The sequence below is a fragment of the Staurois parvus genome, unplaced genomic scaffold (assembly GCF_062004578.1).
Source record: "Staurois parvus isolate SC_StPar_1 unplaced genomic scaffold, SC_StPar_1.0 ptg000365l, whole genome shotgun sequence".
Lineage (NCBI taxonomy): Eukaryota > Metazoa > Chordata > Amphibia > Anura > Ranidae > Staurois > Staurois parvus.
Genome location: NW_028318161.1, coordinates 1,425,972 through 1,448,407, shown reverse-complemented (window position 1 = coordinate 1,448,407; position 22,436 = coordinate 1,425,972). Strand labels below are relative to the sequence as shown.

At 40.8% G+C, this 22,436-nt stretch overlaps 1 protein-coding gene across 1 annotated transcript in view; it reads right to left on the bottom strand.

Annotated features, from left to right (window-relative positions):
• Positions 1-22,436, bottom strand: part of ARHGEF9 (Cdc42 guanine nucleotide exchange factor 9) — a 490,351-nt gene that overhangs the window by 389,496 nt on the left and 78,419 nt on the right. Inside the window, exons 2-3 of the mRNA XM_089685190.1 lie at positions 19,456-21,100; positions 4,599-4,739 (exon numbers count right to left, since the gene is read on the bottom strand). Of these exons, the coding sequence (XP_089541316.1) occupies positions 4,599-4,739; positions 19,456-21,051 (1,737 nt within the window). The 5' untranslated portion in view covers positions 21,052-21,100. The remainder of the gene's footprint in view (positions 1-4,598; positions 4,740-19,455; positions 21,101-22,436) is intronic.

Below are 22,436 nucleotides of genomic sequence, written 5' to 3'. Positions count from 1 at the left end.
CACAACTGTGTTTAAACAGCTGGTTAGGGGCGACCATGAAATTATGCTCTGCCAGAATCGCACAGATGGGCGCCAGCATCCCTAAATTTAAAAAATAAAATAAAATCAACTGCATTGGACTTTGAGGGTGCCCAAATATTTATGTTGTACATAACACTGTTATAAGGGTAGTAAAGCCATATATTTATGTTTGTAGGTCTTGTAAATATCTCCTACACATGCACCGTTTAGGAGAACTTAAGTGTGCAGCCGGTGGTGAAGTCACCATCACGTGTTCTCATGACCCGGCAGACCCGCACTGCTCCTTCAGAGCCCTGTGCTGTAAACAGTAATTCCCATGCGCATGTGCAGGATGGACATCATCGTGGCTCAGCCATTCAAAGGACTAAAGCCTGCAAACCAAGAAGGAAGAGCAGGTGAAGATGGAAGCCCTGGAGGGCTCAGTTAAGTTAAGTTTCACATGAGCTAGTGTGTGCATTATACCATTGCTTTGCTTTTTTTTTTTTTTTTTGCTTTTTTAGTTTCAAGTTTACTACCACTTTAAAATGACATGTATTCAAGTTCCACTAAAACATAAAAAATACTATACTTCTAAGTTGGGGTTGATTTACTAAAACTGGAGAGTGCAAAATCTGTTGCAGCTCTGCATAGAAACCAATCAGCTTCCAGGTCTTTTTTGTCAAAGCCTAATTGAACAAGCTGAAGTTAGAAGTTGATTGGCTACCATGCACAGCTGCACCAGATTCTGCTCTCTCCAGTTTTAGTAAATCAACCCCCAAAACTTCATAGATCCCCCATAATGTAATTACTTCCTTCTACCCCCTTTTTTTCTTTTTTTCTATTGATTATTTAGTTCTCCTCCCAAGGGGAGCTTTGGTGTAGTGATAGTCCCCAAGTTCCTGATCCTATTGTTTGTCATAATAAACCTATTTTATGTTGTATATATAATAAATCATATGAATTGATTTAATATAATAATGCATTGAATGTAGACTTATAATGTTATTAAAAATTAGTTTCAAAGAGCCTGAGGAAGCAGGCTATCTGGGACCCACAAAATGTGTCATGTAGTGACCACTGAAATCCCCCCTGCTAGTGCTGTCCAAAATTTAGAAAATCTGAAAAGTCTGGCTAGAATAAAATAAAGGATATATGCATTCTACGATAGGATGGGAATGTCAATGATATACTGTGAAACAAATAATCTTCTATTATGGAATATGTTGTGGATTCACAAATGAGTTGTGTCTGTTTAGAATGCAATATATTTTTAATGTTTTAGTAGAACTTTAATGACATTTAGGACATTTTTACAGTGGTGAATACTACAGTACATACGAAGTGTGTCCAGAAAGTAATGAGAAAGATATTTTAAAAATTATTTCATTGAAATATTTTATAACTGAACATTGTCTCCATCAAATATGCACCTTGTGAGTGTACACAAAGCTCCCAGCGATTTTTCCATTCTTCAAAGCATCCCTGGAAGTCTTCAAGTGGGATGGCATTCAAAGCCTGCGTAGTGGCTCTTTGGGCATTATCTACACTACCAAAATGGTGTTCTTTTAAACCCCTCTTCATCTTTGGGAATGTGTCGCAAGGAGCTAAATCAGGGATGTATGGTGGATGGGGAAGGACCGTGATGTGTTTCTCACCCGAAAACTCTGACAGCCAAACCACTGTGACTGTGACACTGTGACTGTGATGAAGGATCAAAGCTGAGCTAATCTCAGAACGCACACAAAAAAACTCTTTGTCTCAAAAGAACTTCCAGGTAAAATCTTTGATTCAGAGTTTGACCAGTAAGTATAAATTCCTTGTGGACAATTCCACGTGAATAAAAAAAGAAAATGACCACTGATTAGACTTTTGATTTGCGCATTAGCCCTTACTTGGAGCGATGTGACGTAGGTGTGTGGCATTCTGAACTTTGTTTCTTCTTCTTTGCTGTCTTCGATCATACTCAAACAGCCAGGATTCATCTCCTGTGATCACTGAACTCAAAAAATCAAGCTCTCTTTCCAAACGGGCCAACAGGCCTGGGCAAAAGAGTTGACTGTGTTCCTTCTGATCAGGTGAAAAGTTCTTTGGAGCCAGTTTTGCACATACTTTTCTCATGTTCCAATCCTGAGTCATGATTTCATGAACAATTAACTTGGTAATTACCATTTCCTCTTAAATAATTCTGATAGTGAGCTGTCGGTTATGGTTAATAACAGACCTCATCCACATTCTGTTCTGTTTTTGACAAAAAGGGGCATCCTGACTGTTGTTCGTTTTCAACACTTTCTCATCCTTCTTTGAAGGCCTTCTGTCATCAATACACTTGTGAAGATGATAGTGCAGTTTCTCCATAAACTTTCCTCACCATTTCCAAAGTTTTTCCAAAGCACTTTTACCCAATTTCACACAATATTGTATCGCATACCGCTGTTACAAACTCGCATGCATTTTTCTCAATATTAGGAACTTGAACAGGGTGTCACAAAAAAGAATGTCTTGATTCTGACAGGGATGAAATGCAACTGATCAGTGTTCAAACGCATACCTGGCACCCCACCCCAAGTGAACTTGTATTGTATTTTTTGTATTTGGTTAAGGGAAAAAAGCACCCAATAGGGGGCAGTGAGTGTACAATAGAGTTTTAGCAAAGTGATCAATAGTGTCCATTGGGAGGTGGAGGAACAATAGTGTCCAGTTGGGTGGTGGGGTTACAATAGAGCTTTGGAGGGGGGGATAACAACAGTGCCCAGCGAGGGGAGGGAAGAAAAACAGTGCCCAACAGGGAACGGAGAGGAACAAAAGTGCCTAGGAAATGGGGGAGAACAAAGTTTCACAGCAGGGGTTGTGGAGGAACAATAGTGCTTAGTGAGGTGTGGGGAGGAACCATAGCAATACTGGAGATAGTATAACATGCTTAGGTTGAACAGAAGTCAGTATCCCACACTGCTGCTCTCTCTACCACTCTTCCTCTTTGCTAGGACTATACAGACCCTGTTCCTGGCAGGATATCCCTCTGCCACATAGTTTGCAAACAGCTGGGTCTGAGAGCTGAAACAAGTGCTGAAGGACTTGGCTTTATAACACAGTCCAGATCCACAGGATGTGTTGGTGTGTCCAAAGGTCTATTTTATTCTCACTTTGTATGTAGTGGAATTTTATTTACCCTGGTTATGTGAATCCCCCAAACCATAAAGCATGTGTAGTAGCACATATGTCCTGTATTGTGTGTGCCCCTTCCCTTCTGCCAGACATTAACCAGATGTAAATCAGGCAACAGCCACCTGGATGTAGTAACTCTCACAGTAGTCAGCCACCTGAGTGAGTTCTGGTAACTCTCAAAGAGCTCACTTGCCAGCTGGTATGCCCTCCTCTAACAACATAAGCAGCTCTGCTAACTTCCAGCCCTGTGAATATTTTCCTTGTACACTGGAGTACAGACAACCGAGCCCAGACCTGCATGTCTGCTACTCTGGGGAGAGACACTAGCTCGTAACTTGTGTTGTTGTAAATGATGGCGCTCATCTCCAGCATGAGCCTGCTGCTAGAAATGCGTGTTGTCACCTCCCCCTCTTTTAGCTGTCACTCATATCTCGTTAGAATTTTTTCTCTTGCTGAGCAGCATGGTTGAACAGTGGTGGAAGGCTATCTGATGACCATGATAGCTCAGAAACCACAGCACAAATCAGAATGGGACCAAGTACTACATGTACTTGGTCCCCTGTGGGATTCAGCAATTCTTAAGTTGTGGTTATACCTCTTCTTAAAAAAGGAAAGTTTAGTCAAATTAAAAAAATTGGCTCTTATTTTTAAAATACGAATCTCATGAAAACAGTGGATTAACACTTTTCTCTACATCAAAATAATGGAAAAGCAGGTTATATGCAGGTCAGGTACCATGGCATTAATGTCTGTTTCTATCCTTGGGGCCCGTGAAGCCCATCATGCTGCCATAAGCAAATTTTGACACTTCCTATTGGTTTCAAGAGTTAAACCATCTGCCCTGCTTTCCAACTGGCTCCTCACTATGGTCTTACTGGCCACCAGGGAAGCACAGGTGGTGGTAAGGCGCTGGCCAGCCTGTCAACATTGCTATAATTCTCCTGATATGATAGGCAAGTTCACTGATAAATAAGTATGAAAGTTTGAGCCAAAGTCCATTTTCACAGAAAAGGTAATAATTTTAACATCAGTATTTATCTATTGCTTGCTTGTATGCTCTATTGGTTTTGCCCAGTTCTGTTTACTCTAAATTCAAACTATACAATGTAGTTTACCAGCATGCCCAACAGAATATAGGAAATAATAAACCCAGCAATTTCTAAGCCAATAAATCAACAAAATAATTTACATGTGTCTAATTAGGCATCCCCAGTGGAACCCAAATATTGATTATTTAAGCTACAGCATTCATTTATTTCATTCTGCCATCACAACTGGTTTACAGGACCTCTCAGCATCATGGCTTATACTTGTCATATGGAACTAAAAGAGAGACACCTCTTTCTGCTATCTTGTGCCTTCTCCTTGAGTATGTACTAACAGACGTATCCTCATGATGCAACCATAGCCTTACACAACTAAACAAACTTAGTTACCTCAATAGTTATTTGTCTTCCATCTTCACACACTGTTTGCATGTTTTCCCTGATCTGTTCCTCTGTGAACTCAGAACCTCCACAATGTACAATTCCTTCCTCTTCTCTGGAGATATCAAGAAGTCCATCATGCCACTGTTCCTGGGAAATAATATAATGATGTCATAAGCAAATTCTGACATTTCCTGTTGGTTTTAAGAGTTAGACCATCTTCCCTGTTTTCAAACTGGTTCATCACTATGGCCTTACTGGACAACAGGGAAGCAGACGTGGTGGTAAGGAGTGGTAAGCCTGTCGACATTAATACAGGTCATATGAAGTGATAAGAAGGCTCACAGATAAAAAAAGGGTTATGGAACGTTGAGCCAAGATCCATTTTCACAAAAAAAAAGTGGAGATTTGAATATCAGTACTCATTTACTATTTATATGCTTCATTGGTATTACCTAGGTCTGCATACTCTAAATTCCAACTATAATATGTAATTTAATAGCATGCTCAACAAAATATATGAAATAATAAACCCAACAATATCTAAGCCACTAAATAAATAACTAAGTTTATGTGTGCTTAATTAGATGTCCCCATCTGAACCCAATTATCAGTAATTTAAGCCACGACATTGATTTCCATCCTGCCACCACAAATGGTTTACAATTTCAGTTTGAGTACTTTAGAGGACCGAATCACCAGTGGCAAATGGACTTCCCAATCTCATTGACTTATACTTGTTTTACAGAGCCACATGTACTACCCTATGCCTTCTGCTTGAGTGTGTGCTAGAAGAGGTTTCCTTAGAGTGCTACCGTTGCCTTACTCAACTAAACAACATTGGATACCTCAATAGTGATTTGTTTTCAATATCCACAGTGTTTTTTTTATAAGTCTACCATACTATAAGTTTGCAGTAGAGATATTGACTGCAGGTGGGGACTAATGGAAATGGTCCTCATATCACAAATTTATATGCAAGTCTCAACAGATCTTGGCACCAGACCCAGTTTTGTTGGCCTTCAGGAAGGGACATTTTTTTCTCTCCTTTTAACAGGTCTATCATGATTTCTTTGATTTTGATACAGCAAAGTAACAGACTGTTTAATGCTGTAGTGGCAGACAACAAAATAGTGTGCTCTAGGGATGTACATGGTATACATGACTGCAGGGTCCAGGCCACCACACAGCACACATTTACAGACGATGGTGACCTATGCAAACATACAAGGGAAAGGAAAAAATATACAAATACATCATACTCTATATAATGCACATTTAGATATATAATATGTGTATTTTAAAGCTGTGATAGGAAACTAGTTGCTCTCTTTGCATTAAATAAATTCTACTATAATCCTAAAAATATTTGGGCGATCTTTGCTGACCTCCTTAAAAATACTGGTTGCTTGGCTGTTGTATTGATTAATTGGTTTCAATAGCCTGAGTCCTGGAACACGTATGCAGCTCAGGAGCTTGGACTTTACCCTGACTTGCTTTGATTTGACAGCCAAGAGAGTAGCACTTTTGGAAGGAGGTCAACAATTATAGCCTACATGTTTCTCTGATGATAAGTTTCCTTTATTATACTTGTGTACAAACCCTGCTATGTCCAAAGAATATATGAATCATTATTCTAAAGTAAAAGTAGACAAACAAGTTCAGCCCTGTACCCTGTACGCATGGCCAATTTAAGGGCACATGTTCTAGAGCCACCAGGAAAATGGGCCACCAAAGGACTTGTAAGTCATGAAACTAGGATTGTAAGGAAGGAAAAAAAACTCATATCTTGAAGACTGAAGCCAAGAGGATTTTTAAGCTCCTTGTTCATGCTGACTTGAAACAAGACATGAGCGAGTAGTTCAGCCCTATTAAACTGTATTCAATATAAGAGATCATTGTCAAATATTATATCTCACCTTTCCAGCCTAGAAAAATTACCATTATACCAGTATATTTACATTGCATTTTTGTTTTGTTTTTCTTGTTTGTTTTTATTTTTATAAGATAGACATTCTGGTGAAGCCAATGTGCAACTACATATGTACAGTATATACGTTTCATGAATGCTATGATTCACATTAACCAGCAGATGGTGCTGACACACTTATTTTTGGGGAACACTTCGGTACTAATGACTGTGGGTGTTATTTTACAAGACATTTTCCAGTTGCACACATTAAATCTCTCTATGGGAAATAACATTATGACACTGACCATTTTGCTGCAATGTACTGGGGACCTTGCATGCTCAGAGTGATCAAAAAGTAATTTGTACAGCTACATCCCTGCACTGTGATTCCTAAAGACATTAGCTGCCCATAATAACAAAATGGACAGTTTGTGACTGAGGACATTACTCTTCCTTCTGATAGTACAGCATTAAGGTGAATGAACATTTAGCTCTCCTCCAGATTGCTCCTTATTGTTATTGTAAATGTCACCTTGCAATTTGCTATAACACTGTACAGCTACAAAAGGGCCAGTGTACTATATTGGATGATGTCTTGAGAGCTGTGTTACCTTTTACTGTAATGGTCAATCCACCCAAATGTGTTTTAGGGGAGTTTTATAGGGATTTTGTCACTTTTCCCATTCAGGGCAAGCTGACAAGTTCCTCCAAAAGGTTACATCCCCCCCCCCCCCAATCACCACTGGTACTATCCTTCCCTGCACCCTATTCAAAATGAACATGCAGGCTGTATTTCCCCCCTTGTAGTAGATTTTAAGGTGTATTAGGGTGCCATTTACAGTGAATAGCACTGCACAGCCTCGATGCACATAACATTTGTTACCATTGTCTGCATTAAAGTAGAATTATAGGCAAAACCTTTTTTTTTATAATTGGACAGAGTAAGGGAGCGTTATAACCCTTTTAAAGTGTATTTTTGCCATCTGTGCCCCATTGGGGAGATTTCCCTTCACTTCCTGTCCCATAGCCAAAACAGGAAGTGAGAGGAAATTGTTGCAAATTAAGGGAATCCCCCCATTCTTGTTCCCATTGGAAGATTTCCCTTCTATTGCTTTTCTGGGAACAATCCAAAATGTAGGATTTTCTTTTACTTTCACTTTCAATAATTTTGATAAAAAGGACAAATAGAGGGGATGAATCTCCCTAACGGCGGGTACAGACAGCAATAAAAACCTCACAGTGTTATTCCATTTTCCCTCTATTCAAAACAAAAAAAAAAAAGATTTGCCATTAGTTATACTTTAATGGGTCTTAAATGTATGTAAACCCTTACAATGAACTTCTATTATTTGCTCTCTTCTGCTTTGCTAAATTGCCAGAAATGTTGTGAACTCTCTGCCTGTGTGCAAGGAGGAGTTATGGGTACGAGAAGGGTGGAGGGGATGAGAAGAGGGCTGTGTTCTTTGTAATCTATCAGAAATGAAGTAGGCAGGGCTGACACCACATGCTTAGACATTTCAAGCTGTGTTGTTGTATCAAAGATGAAGGTAGCACACTATATTTCTGGTATGTAAACAGTTCTTCTTTTATATTTACAGCATATTTAAATTGATAAAGCCTGGGAAAATGTGCATGTATTTTACAAACAATTTACCAAATATATATTTTTTATTTGGCCTTGACATACATTTTAAACCCCAAACCTTTTTCTTTGCTCTAGCAGGGCTCCTCCTGTCTAAGCTACTCTCAGCCACAGTTGCACGCTCGCCATGCCACACACAATACAGGGTTAACAGTCCGGCATCGTATTTGATGAAGCCAATGGTCCACCCACAGACCAGAGCTTTGGGGTGTAGAGAGAAGTATCAGAGCCATCTGGAGCTGGAGTCAGGTAAATTATGCAGCCTCTTCCTGTAACATTTAAGCCTTACAGTAAAAATACCCCCATTTAAGATGTGATCCCTGTATATTAGAGCATTAAGCCTCAAACAGGAAAGTTAGAACAGGTCTGATGTGATGGGAGGCTATTCTTCCACTTTACATGGGTTCAGGCATGCTGAAAATTGTTTTCCATGGCCATAACCTTGATATATTAGAAATAAATGGGAAGTTCAAAGCCCTCCATGCTACCGAGTTTTCTTCTAGACTTGTACTGAAATAACTCACTTAAAAAAATTGAACAACACCGCTAAAGCATTTTGAATAGAGTGGGATGATGTGAGGCTGAAGTGTAAATACCATCTATTTTAATGTCTTACTTGTTGCGATTTCCTTTTCTAAAACCCGACTCCTCCCACTCTATGTCTAGCTAGGTCTCCTGCATTGGTTGCTATAAGATACTACATTCTGCACTCCACTGTTACCATTGGCACTGCTCATGTACACTGCCACAAAAAAGATAGTGTTCTCTTTTGTACAGGTCTGAACGCAGTTGTATGGTTTGCTATGGACCTGTGCATAAAGCTGAATAAATATCAGTAAACTTGGGCTGTGTTTAGATGTGTAAAATCAAAATAGAAAAATCTGCATCCACAGTCCTGTGTATGGACTTAATTTTACACTGCAATATATGTAAGTTTTTGTGCTGACATATATATGTGTGCATACAGCACAAATGTATTCTATTGGAGCACTAGAGCCACCAGTGTCCTGGCAACGAAGGAAACAGCCTGCATCCTAACAACGAAGGAGGCAGGAGCTAAATGAGTCCTAGCAATGGAGGATGTTAGATGGCAATAGCTGTGTCCTAGCAACGAAGAATGTTAGGAAGCAAAATCCGCTATCATCCTAGCAATGAAAGATAATAAATGGCAATACCTACCTGCATCTTAGCAACAAAGGACAACAAATGTTGCCTGCAAACTAGCAGACACTAGGTAACAGAAGCTTCTGACTCCTAGCAACAGCGGGATGCTAGGCAGCAGAAGCCTCCTATGTCCTAGCAACAGAAGGATGCAATGTGGCATCCTTCTCTCAATAGTCAACATTTTTGGCCCTGCACAGCAGTAGAGGCCATGTACATTGTGACTTACAGTCGTGGCTCTCTGCTCACAGTGGAGGGGGAGAACTGAGTAATCACCAGTGCAGAGCTGGTGGGAGACAGATGCAGCATATAAATAGTATAAATGTTTTTTTTTCCCAAACCCCATGCAGGCTCTTGCTGCCAGTGTTTTCCATTAAGATCCTGTATACTAGCTGAAATATTTTCACACAACTATGTGCATGAAAGTATATTAGACCAAATCTGAGCTGCAGATCTGACGAGACTGCTGGTTGCTCTGACAGTGTTAATCCAGAAAAAGATGGTACCAATCCTAGGAGCTAGAAGGGTGGTGCATATAATGCAGGAAAAAATAAGAGGACAAATATTTAACAGGTCTAGATAACAATCAGTCTTTAGACAATGGCACACAACTGAATTATAAAATAATGTATGTCTGGAATTGTACACAAAATCTACAATCCAGGCAAAGAGATATATAGATGAGAAGAGATGAAGAAATAATATGAAAGGAGCTGTTTTACCCGTTAAATGATTTGTATGTCTATCTAATTAGTCCTTAGTCCTTACAAAGTTATTCCACAGAGCAACTCTAGCCTGATGATCTGACGTTTCTCTGCTTCAGTTGAGCCAAATATCTCACATAATCGCAATTCTAAGCATATATTTATATAATGCAAAATAATATTTTAGTGTCCAAATTGCATTTTTATTATTTCTAGCATACTCCTATTAATCTGAAGGATCTTGAAGTTTGTAAACTTACTTTATGAAGATCCCCACACATTTACTTCTTTGCATATTGTGCTCTGTGAGTAGGCACTGCTGTGCCACACATTTCACAGAGCCTGCCTTCTGAACTACAGAGGTGAGTTTCAGGAGGTGGAGTCAATACTGGAATCACTGCTTGCAGGCAGCAAGGTGCAGTACCATGAGCAGGGCCGGTGCTAAACTATTTTGCACCCTAGGCAAGACCAGCAACTTGCGCGGCCCTCCCCCCCCCAAAAAAAAAAACACACAAACATAAAATATTTTTTAAAACAGTAGAAAATATTAAATCAACAAAACATGAAACTGCTAAATTTCTTTTCATTTGCAAAAATAAATGTCATAAAATGCCACCAGCACCAATATTAAAAATAAAACAGTGATCAGAAGATCAGCAGCCACCAGCTGGCTTGCAGTAAGGGACTGAGTCTGAGAGGACCATTGGAAGGAGAGGCAGCTCAGCTGCTACACTGGCCCCAGACAGCCGGAATCTTCCTCTGTCTATTTTTCCTCCCCCTCTGCCACCCCTCCCCTCAGCTGAAGGATCATTCATGACATGGCGGCATCCCACAAGATCAATCAGCATTTGTTTCCCTCACCCCAACCATTGTTCTCCCCCTCCTCCTCCTCCTGTCACCTCCATGACCCACTACTCTCCTAGGCTTGGCTCACCTCTGATTGCTCCTGCCGGGGTGCGGAGTCCAGGCTGTGGCTCTCAGTGAGGACAGGCGGACTCCCAGCACTACACCGATTCCCTATCATACACATTGGGCCCCGATCATATTACTCATATAGAGCTAACCCTGCAAGCTGGGCACATCCCTGCCTATAGTTTGCCTAGTGGAAGCACCGGCCCTGTGTGTGTCATAAGAAAATATGAGGCTCAGTATATCATAGAGTGGTATGAAGCACTGCATGTTATAATGCTTTATAGCAGGGGTCTCCAAACTATGGTTCGCAAGCCAGATATGGCCCTTTGCTTGCCTTTATCTGGTCCTTGGGGTACTGGCACCAATGATGGGACAATATTCCTTCCACTGACACCAAAGACAGGGTAATATCCTCCCACTGACACCAGAGATAGGGTACTATTATTCCCACTGACATCAATGATGGGGCACTTTTCCTCCCACTGATACCAAGGATGGGGCACTATTCCTTCTGCTGACACCAGTGACAGATCATTCCACTGACACCAATCATGGGGCACTATTCCTTCCACTGACATCAACAATGTAATTTTTTACGCCCACACTGACTACCAAGCCTATGGCTTTGTTTACTCCTTGCGATGCCAGGGCATTTTCTAATCCCACTGGCCAAAGTCAGGCCCCTCTACAGTCTAAAGGACAGGAAACAGGAGAGCCTGTGCACTTGCTGCCTCCTATGTCACATTACTGACTAGTGAAGGTGCATCTCAAAGTGAATTTCCCACCTTACATCACACAAAAACAGCTTTGAAGAGTTTCTATGAACTCATATTAGGTGGATGAATAACCTCCAATCCTCACAGCTGAAAACATACTCAAAAACACTTTATGAAGGAAGGAAGAAAATGTAAAAGATACTAGAATGTGGAAAAACCCTTTATAAGTTATTAAAAAAATACTATTATACACATCCATTTGTCTAGAAAACATAGTATACAAATATTTTAATACTTTTTTCATTAAATTTATATTATAGATATTTTTACATTTTTACAATTTTGTTCCATACTTTATTATTTGAAAATGTGTACATACTCTTTCTAAGGACTACATGGCTATGTTGTCTCTCTCCAATGACTACTATGGCAAATATATGTAGTTAGCATCCTTGCTGAAGGACTGCTGTCCAAAATGAAAACATGATTACTAAAAGAACCTGCCTAAACCAGCCTGAGCTAAATCACAGGCATGCACTGAGAGAGGACACTAGTAAAAAAAGAATCACACAGCAGCACTACTAAGCAGAAAACACATGTTGTATATGTAATAAATACACATGCTCCATGCACATACAGTGAGGAACAGAAGTATTTGAACACCCTGCGATTTTGCAAGTTCTCCCACTTAGAAATCATGGAGGGGTCTGCAATTCACATTGTAGGTGCATTCCCACTCTGAGAGACAGAATTTGAAAAAAAAATTCAGGAAATCACATTGTATGATTTTTAAAGAATTTATTTGTCTTGCACTGCTGAACAGAAGTATTTGAACACCTGAGAAAATCAGTGTTAATATTTGGTACAGAAGCCTTTGTTTGCAATTACAGAGGTCAAACGTTTCCTGTAGTTCTTGACCAGGTTTACACTGCAACAGGGATTTTGGCCCACTCCTCCACACAGATCTCCTCTAGATCTGTCAGGTTTCGGGGCTGTCGCTGAGCAACACGGAGTTCTGTTGGATTTAGGTCTGGAGACTGGCTAGGCCACTCCAGAACCTTGATATGCTTCTTACAGAGCCACTCCTTGGTTATCCTGGCTGTGTGCTTCGGGTCGTTGTCATGTTGGAACACCCAGCCACGACCCATCTTCAATGCGCTGACTGAGGGAAGGAGGTTGTTGCTCAAAATCTCACAATAAATGGCCCAATTCATCATCTCCTTAATACAGTGCAGTCGTCCTGTCCCCTTTTCAGAAAAGCACCCCCAAAGCATGATGTTACCACCCCCATGCTTCACAGTAGGGATGGTGTTCTTGGGATGCAACTCATCCTTCTTTTTCTTCCAAACACGACGAGTGAAGTTTAGACCAAAAAGTTCTACTTTGGTCTCATCTGACCACATGAATTTCTCCCATGCCTCCTCTGGATCATCCAGATGGTCATTGGCAAACTTCAGACGGGCCTGGACATGTGATGACTTGAGCAGGGGAACCTTCCGTGCAATGCATGATTTGAAATCATGACGGCGTAGTGTTCTACAGACAGTGACCTTTGAAACTGTGGTCCCAGCTCTCTTCATGTCATTGACCAGCTCCTCCCTTGTAGTTCTGGACTGATTCCTCACCTTTTTTATCATCAGTTATACCCCATGAGGTGAGATCTTGCATGGAGCCCCAGTCCGAGGGAGACTGACAGTCGTCTTTAGCCTCTTCCATTTTCTAACAATTGCTCCAACAGTTGATCTAGTTTCACCAAGCTGCTTGGCAATTGCCCCGTAGCCCTTTCCAGCCTTGTGAAGGTCCACAATTTTGTCTCTGGTGTCTTTTGACAGCTCTTTGGTCTTGCCCATGGTAGTAGTTGGCGTCTGACTGACTGTGGGGTGGACTGGTGTCTTTAACCTCCTTGGCGGTATGATTCTTTCCGATTTTTGGTGCTGAAAGCGGTACCATTTTTTTGCATGGAAATATGTAGTTTTTTTATTGTAGGCCTGTAATTTTTAGGAATAACTCACTGAAATCTGTCCGAACAAGAGTCTAGTAAACATCCCGGGTAGGATAAAATTTGAAACACGTAATCATAAATTATAATTTAATAAATAATCATAAAAAATAATAATATAATAATAATACATTTAATTCAATAATATAATCAAACCAAAAACACTGAAATGTGAAATAGAGCGCCAAGTTAGCACATTGCTGAGCAAAGTCGCAAAATCGTTTTCAGTGTCTGATGACGAATTTCCCCACAAATCATTATCACTCAATTCTGCAAGTGGTTCTGATTTACTATCGCTGTTCTCTAGCTGATCTAAACCGCTTTTGACCTAAAGGGACACTTTTTGGATGCCATGGACATTTCTCAGTTTCCAGGCAGAAAGAACAGACAAAATGCAGGCAGGGCGCAGGACAAAGCATTAGGGACAAGATGTATGTGAAATTGGTTGAGACAGCAATGTTTTACTATGTAAAATGTAAAAAAAAAAAAGACATTTTTTAAAATTTTTAAATTTCCCGCCGCCAGCGGCGCCCGTACGTCCCGACGTCACAGGGACAGGACACAGAAGCCGGATGCCGGCATCGGCCGGAGGAGATGGCCGGGGACGCTGCAGGGGACACTTCGTGGGAGCGCAGGGTAAGGTAAGTGAAGAACAAATGCCGGAGCAGTGCCGCATGGTATTCCCGAGTGTAGCTCGGGGTTACCGTTTGTGGTACTAAAATGTTACCCCGAGCTACACTCGGGAATACCGCCAAGGAGGTTAAAGAGCTCAGACAGGTGCTACTAAGTTAGATTAATGAGTGGAGTAGAGGTGGACTTTTTAAAGACACAGTAACAGGTCTTTGAGAGCCAGAATTCTTGCTGTTTCTTAGGTGTTCAAATACTTATGTTCAGCAGTGCAAGACAAATAAATTCAATGTAATTTCCTGAATTTTTTTTTTTTAAATTCTGTCTCTCAGAGTGAGAATGCACCTACAATGTGAATTTCAGACCCCTCCATGATTTCTAAGTGGGAAAGCTTGCACAATCGCAGGGTGTTCAAATACTTCTGTTCCTCAATGTATATAATTGCAAACTCTCTCCCTCTCATATATATATATATATATACATATATATATATATATATATATATATATATATATATATATGCCTAGGTGCTTGATGTTATACACGTGTGGCCAAGGAGGTGATTGGAACACCTGAATCCAGTGATTTGGAGGGATGTCCCAATATATTTGGCAATATAGTATAATATATAAATATATATATATATATATATATATATTATAACGACCTCCAAACTGCGTGTGGCCTTCAGATTAGCACAACAAGTGTGTAGAGAGCTTCATGGAATGGGTTTCCATGGCCAGGCAGCTGCATCCAAGCCTTATATCACCAAGTGTAATGCAAAGATTTGGATGCAGTTGTGTAAGGCACTGCTACTGAACTCTAAAGCAGTAGAAACGTGCTCTCTGGAGTGACCAATCACGCGTCTGTCTGGTAATCCAATAAACGTGTCTGGGTTTGGTGATTGCCAGGAGAACAGTACTTGACTGAGTGCATTGTACCAAGTGTAAAGTTTGGTGGAAGGGGGATTATGGTGTGGGGTTGTTTTTCTGGGGTTGGGGTTGGGCTTGGCCCCTTAGTTCCAGAGAAGGGAACTCTTAAGGCATCAGCATACCAAGACGTTTTGAAGAATTTCATGCTCCCAACTTTGTGGCAACAGTTTGGGAATGGTCCCTTCCTGTTCCAAAATGATTGCGCACCAGTGTACAAAGCAAGGTCCATAAAGACATGGATGAATGATTTTGGAGTGGAGGAACTTGACTGGCCTGCACCTCAACCCAACAGAACACCTTTGGGATGAATTAGAGTAAAGACTGGGATCCAGGCCTTCTCGTCTGACATCAGTGCCTGACCTCACAAATGCATTTCTGGAGGAATGGCCAAATATTCCCATAGACACACTCCTAAATCTTGTGGACAGCCTTCCCCGAACAGCTGAAGCAGTTACAGCTGCAAAGGGTGGGCAGGCGTCCCAATACTCTTGGCAATATATACTTTATATATATATATATATATACATATATATATATATATATATATATATATATATATATATAGTATATGACACCAAGATTGAGTCCTGGATTGGAGATAAGTGTCCCCATTGTTTGGGTTATAGTCCCTTTAAGGCCCCATGTTCACGGGACATTTCTGAACAATGGAAACTGACTGCTGAAAAACGTAGGTCAAAAAACGTCTATTTAGCTGCGTTTGCATAACGCGTTTAGAAGCGTTTGCGTTTAGAAGCGTTTTTAAAGATAAGCAAAGGAGAACCTCCCAAATGCCCAGAATGCACTGAAAAGTGGTAAATTATTAACTATTTCAGACTGTTTCAGAGAAATACAGGGAGTAGAAGCAGAGACAGCAGTATGTGTTGAGATAATTAGGTGTGAGTTGACATTAACATTTCTTTTGTTTCCAAGGGTGGGAAGGTGTCTGCTGGAGTGAGTCATTAAGGTCACCTGGCAGGGGGGTCTTTATGAGGTATTTGAGGTGTGAATGGTCATTAACATATCTTTTGTTTCCAAGGGTGGGAGAGGTCTGAGGTGTGAATTGGTCATTACAAGCTTGGTAGGAACATCCTGTGTTAAGTGTTTTGTCCATCTGAGCACCTTGAAAACTCTTTGCATGCATTTTTCATGATGAAAAAAGGCTCTGGACAGCATTGGGAACTGGAAGAGTAAAAAAAAAATTTCAAACGCAAACGCTTATAAACACGATTTGCAGCGCTTAGCCACGTTTACGAGCGTTTTGCATTTGAAACGCTGATAAAATTGACATCTGAACGCAAGTTTGTTGTGTTCAAAAAACGACTGTAAACTCAACTGCCTGTAAACGACTGTAAACAAAGATGTGTACATGGACACAAAGGAAAACATTAGGGTGAGTTCAGGGGCTGCTGAAAAAAATGCTAAACAGCTCCTAAACATAAGTTTAGCAACTGCAGTGTACATGAGCCCTAAGGGGGACAACAAGAAACAGTTGGAGTACTCAGGGATTCTCACCTTTGTAGGATGAAGGGTTCCTGGGGAGATCAGGGAGAGAGACAAAACTGATTTACAATTTTCCCAGGATTGCTAAAGAGGAGCTTCAGTCAGTTCGTAAAAAAAATAAAAGTCACCAGCTACAAATACTGTAGTTGCTGATTTTTAATGAAAAAGGACGCTTACCTGTCCAGGGTTCAAACGCTGTGCTCACTGGGGCTGGCTGTTCGGCAGTGTTTGGGTCCCCAGTGCTGGCTCCCCAATGTGCATGCACCAATTGAATGGTCCCACAGTTTCCTGGGACCCGTGTCATGTCCCAAGAGGCAGCAGGCGGGGAGTGAGAAGTTCTGCTCTGATTGCCTAGGCAGTAGGTGCCTGACTGGGTACCTGTCAAAGCTAGGTACCAGCCCCCCCCCAAAAAAAAAAACATTGAAAATATGATAGAGGAGGGGGGAGGAGGAGGAAGAAATCAGAGCTTTTCCTTTTGGGTGAAGTTCTGCTTTAAGTCCTGATATAGGTCCCAGTCTCAGAGAGACTTTGGCTGGGAAAGTGCATCCAATCCTAACTATAGCTTTTTTGGACCTGTAAGGGTTAACCCACCTGTGAAAGAGGGCCTAAAAGGGCAGGACATAATCAGCAGATATCCACAAGCTGTGGAGCTGGACATACTTAGAAAAAGGAGTTGTGTGCTATTTGATTACTGAGACACTCCTGAGTTGCGGTGACCTTTTCCTTGGACTCCTAGAGCAGGAGGGAACTTTAAAACCCTATTAAGGGATACATTTATGCTGGCTGTGAGGTGAAGTGTTGCTTTGCTCCAGAGACTGATGGAGGGATTTGTTTTTTCATGCTGACAAATAAGCTGCTTTTGTTTTACTTTTGAAAAAAATAAAGGCTGTTTGCATTTACAAGAGCGGCTAACTAGTGATCTAGAATCTCCACCTATCACTATTTATATATTTATTTATGTATATACATGGCATTTTTTCCAGTGGGACTGAAGCAGAACACTGTTCCGGCACCTCCAGCACTGAATATACTGTATGCAATCAAAAGGGGTGCTGGAAGGTCTATTGATGCTGGCTGCTGGAGGATCTATTGTTATGAGGGGATCTATTGTTGCTAGGGGGAATCAGTTATTGCTGGGAGGGATCTACTGTTGAGGGAAGGTCTATCGTTGTTGAATGCTGGAGGGTCTATTGATGCTGACTGCTGAGAGATCAATTTTTGCTGAGAGGGTTTATTGTTTCTTGGGGGGTATTGCCGCTCGGGGCTCTATTGTTGCTAAAGGGGATATATTTTGCTGGGGGGGATCTACTGTCACTGGGGGACTGTATTCTTGCTGGCTGCAGGGGATCTATTTTGCTAATTTTCTTGTTATCATTAACAAATTCTATACAAGCTATTTAGCACCACAAAGTTATCACTGGTTCTATACTCTCTGAATAGGGTGGAACTGCAAGGTGGCTGGGGGTTCCAACCAAGTGATGGTGCTTGGAGGTGGGTAAGAGGCAGAGACAAGGGGTGACACAGATGTGTGTGTACCTGCCCCTATTCTCTGAGGAAAATAGTTATACAGTGAGGAACAGAAGTATTTGAACACACTGCGATTTTGCAAGTTCTCCCACTTAGAAATCGTGGAGGGGTCTGAAATTCACATTGTAGGTGCATTCCCACTCTGAGAGACAGAATTTAAAAAAAATTCAGGAAATCACATTGTATGATTTTTAAAGAATTTATTTGTCTTGCACTGCTGAACATAAGTATTTGAACACCTGAGTAAATCAATATTAATATTTGTTACAGAAGCCTTTGTTTGCAATTACAGAGGTCAAACGTTTCCTGTAGTTCTTGACCAGGTTTGCACTGCAACAGGGATTTTGGCCTACTCCTCCACACAGATCTCCTCTAGATCTGTAAGATTTCGGGGCTGTCGTTGAGCAACACAGAGTTTCAGCTCCTTCCAAAGATGTTCTCTTGGATTTAGGTCTGGTCAGAGTGGGAATGCACCTACAATGTGAATTTCAGACCCCTCCATGATTTCTAAGTGGGAGAACTTGCAAAATCGCAGGGTGTTCAAGTACTTCTGTTCTTCCCTGTATATATATATATATATATATTGTGACAGTAGGCAGGTGAAATCACCTGGTTGCGTCCTGGATGGACGATACATTTGTCCAAGGTTCAGACTCTATGGGGATTTGTTCCACTAGGGGGAAGTGCTGAGTCCTTCAGCACTGGGTTGATGAGCCCAGCTGGAGGTAGTGGGCTCATTAAGGCCAATATAAAACTTCCCAGCTTGCTTAGGGAGTTTCTCCAACCTGGAACCAGATCTGTGCCTGAGCTGACTGGGGAGCAACATCCTATCTGTGTGCAGGGAGACAAAAGCCTGTGTGGCTAGCCTCCAACTACCAGCAACTAGGTATAGCATCAGGCTGTACCTAGTGGATAGCTAGGGAAGCTATTTTTACAGTAAGTAGCCAAGTTGGCCAGGATTTGATGTTTCTTTTTGGTTTGACGTTTTTCTGTAAATATTGTAAATAAACTGCACCTTTTTGTTTTTGACCTCCACTGTTGTTGTGCTGTGCCTGTGTTTTTGTGTTGTGCACCCTTCCAGGGGGTCACACACACCCGCTGCCAAGTGAACCCCGTTACTATATATATATATATATATATATATATATTTACTTTATGATAACATAATCATACAAACATACATGTATTAAAAAAAGATACTAGACAAACTTATATATGACAATAAGAAAATTACCTCTTCGCTGGATGAGGCTGAAGTTGACAAACTAAACTGAGATTCACTACCTTCAAATACATCTTCATCTTGGGTATCATTCAGACTTGACTGAGTCATAAATGTGGTTTCAGGATTTTTCTCAAAAGCTTCATCCAGTTGTGACATATTTATAGTTTGTGCCTGAGAATTTTCATCAGAAGTATCTGAGCTCAGACTGGGAACATCATGGATGCTGTTTTCCTCAGGTTGTGACAATTCAAGCATTGCTTGTGTTGGCTGTTGGGAAACTTCTTCCACACAGGAAGTATCATTTAAATATGATGTGTTATCATCAAATACTTGTGGAGTGCATAACTCTGGATTATTTGTGTCTTCTTTATTTTTTATGGTGGGTAAGATTTCCTGAACTGGTGCATTACCCATCCGATGATGGTTCTCCCACATGTGAGAATCTGTAGACTGAGAGATCTCAGAAAGAAAATTCAATGCATTCTCATTTTCAATGACTAAAGGTTCTTTGATTAATGAGTTCTGCATTCTAGGAGTTCGTGGAGTTGACTGGGAAACCTGATCGTCTAATGTAGATGACCTAGCGGAGCCTCTCCATTTCCTAGCTGCCTCTGCCATGTTGCTGAAAAACTTAAATACCCCACCAAAGTTTTTTGATTTCCCACTGCTTGCAGTGTCAGGTGTTTTAGCCACACTGTCCTGTAATATTTGATCTTTTTCAGCAGAAGAAATATTATCACTTGTGTCATCTGCATTTTGGAATGTACTGCCTTGAAATTTGTCAAATCCCTTTGCATCTTTTGTGGCCACTGATAAACCCTTTATGTAACTCCACATATAAGAGCTCCTTCCTCTGCGATGTTCTGGTGACATTTTAAGTCCTCGCCTTTGGATTTCTCCTTCAGCAATAGTTGAACTCTTAGTGTTAACCAATGGCCATCTACGATTGCTGCCAAAATTTTCATTGTCCATATGTTCAGAATTTCCATTCATTCCACCGTCTATGTCCTTTAACCATTTGTTTTCACTAGAGAAACATTCAGAAATACTAATGTTTAATTCTACATCTTCAAATGAGGTATCTAGGTCATCAATATAGCCTGCATAAGAATGTCTGTATGGTCTTTGGCCATCAGCATATTTCCTTGTTCTAAATAAAGCACTTGGAATGGTCAGTTCTATGTCTTCCGATGGCTGACTCTGAACCTTTGCTTTGGAATTACGAAGGACAGAACTTTTGGAAAAAGTTGCAGATCTCAGTCTTTTAAAAGATCTCACTTTGTCCATGAAAGACAGTTTAGGCTTTGGCTCACTGATCTCACTTGTGAGTATCATAGACTGAGGCCTTTTACTACGCCCAGAATTAGCTCTCCGTCTACTGACAAAACTCCAGATCCGGGTTCCTTTTGCTTTCTTCTCATACCTGTGTGTAGTATCCTCACCTTGAAGTTGAGTGGAAACCCCACTGACTTCACAGCGGTGAAGCTCACAAATTGCCATAGTGTCTGTCTCGTTCTCCTTGGCACTGGCCTGAAAACTTTTGTTCATGTACCCATTTAGGATTACATCTGAGTGGTTGTTAAGATCGCCATTCACAACTTCCATTGCTTGTTCTCCTGTCTTCACCACATGCCTTCCCTGTGAGGCGCCCAAGCTGCAAGAGTAAAAATGCAAATTAGGGGAGGGTCCACAAATTATATTATTACAAATGTAAAAGTTAACAGGACAACAAACAATTTACCTTTAGGTCAAAAATAAGATTTTCTCAATATTTATCAAAGTACAGATAACATTGTTATTATTATTATGTATTTATATAGTGCCAACAGCAGGCACGTCACTTTAAAAAATGGAGGCAGAGAGTACAGCTACAGTTCAATTCAATACAAGGGGAATCAGAGGGCTCTGTTAAATGACTGTCATTTAAGAAAAAAGTGTGAAAAATATTTTAAAAAATGGAAAGAAGAATACCCAGAGCCGAATGGAGTCTGATCAAAGAGTGTTAAAGTGTATGTGAACCCTCACCTTGTAAAACAACCCATTCAGTTGAATTTTAGAATTTTATTCTATTATTGTTAACATGGATCCTCAGCCATTTGAGGACACTGGATATGCTACACATGCCCAAAAAACCTCCACAAAGTACACAGGATGTGTGCAGCACCTCCAGTCCTTCTGCCCCTTCTCCTCTCAACTTCTGGCAACTCTCAGCTCTGAAAATTAGGGCCATGGGTTTTTGTGTACATACAGCAGCTCTACAAGATGGAGCTGTAAAAAAAAGAATTGTCTCTCTGTTTATCAACACAGTTCAGAGAGATACAAGCAACATTGTTACTTAGTATCTTATCTGTTTCATTTATCTGCAGATCAAAGGGATGAACTTCAGGTGCTGTCAGTTATTGCCTAAGGCTAGGTTAACACTGCCATGGCTGCGTATTGATCCAATTCAGTGCGATTATGTAGCGCAACTTGGTTAGATTTTGGATTTGGTTTGCATATTCCATGGGGTCAAAATAGCCCTGATATTGCACCAAAGTACGACAGGACCTTTTTCCAAAACTGCACCATGCTGCGCTGCATTAATGAGAACAGGCATCAGTGAAAACAATGTGCTTTCCATTGTCAAGGGATTGTGTGTAACTCAAGTTAGATCTGAAATCACACTATTGTGAACCAGTCCGAACGCCACATTTAATGTCCCTTTAAATAGTTTGTTTGGGTCAAGCTGGCTAAAAAAAAAACTATTTACTGCGTTAACACATGCGCTTGTTGAGCGCACTGTATTAAATGTACGTAAGCTCAGCTACATACAGTATACAGCACTGTATTCCTGTCCTAGTCCCAGAACAAAATACAGTCAGACTGAATGCTGCTCAGCCATTCAAAGGAAGCTTTGTGTTCTATGAATGAATACAAAGCTTCCTCTGATTGGCTGAAGCAGAATTCTTCTGTTCTCTCTGCCTCTGCCAATCAAAGGAAGATTTGTATTC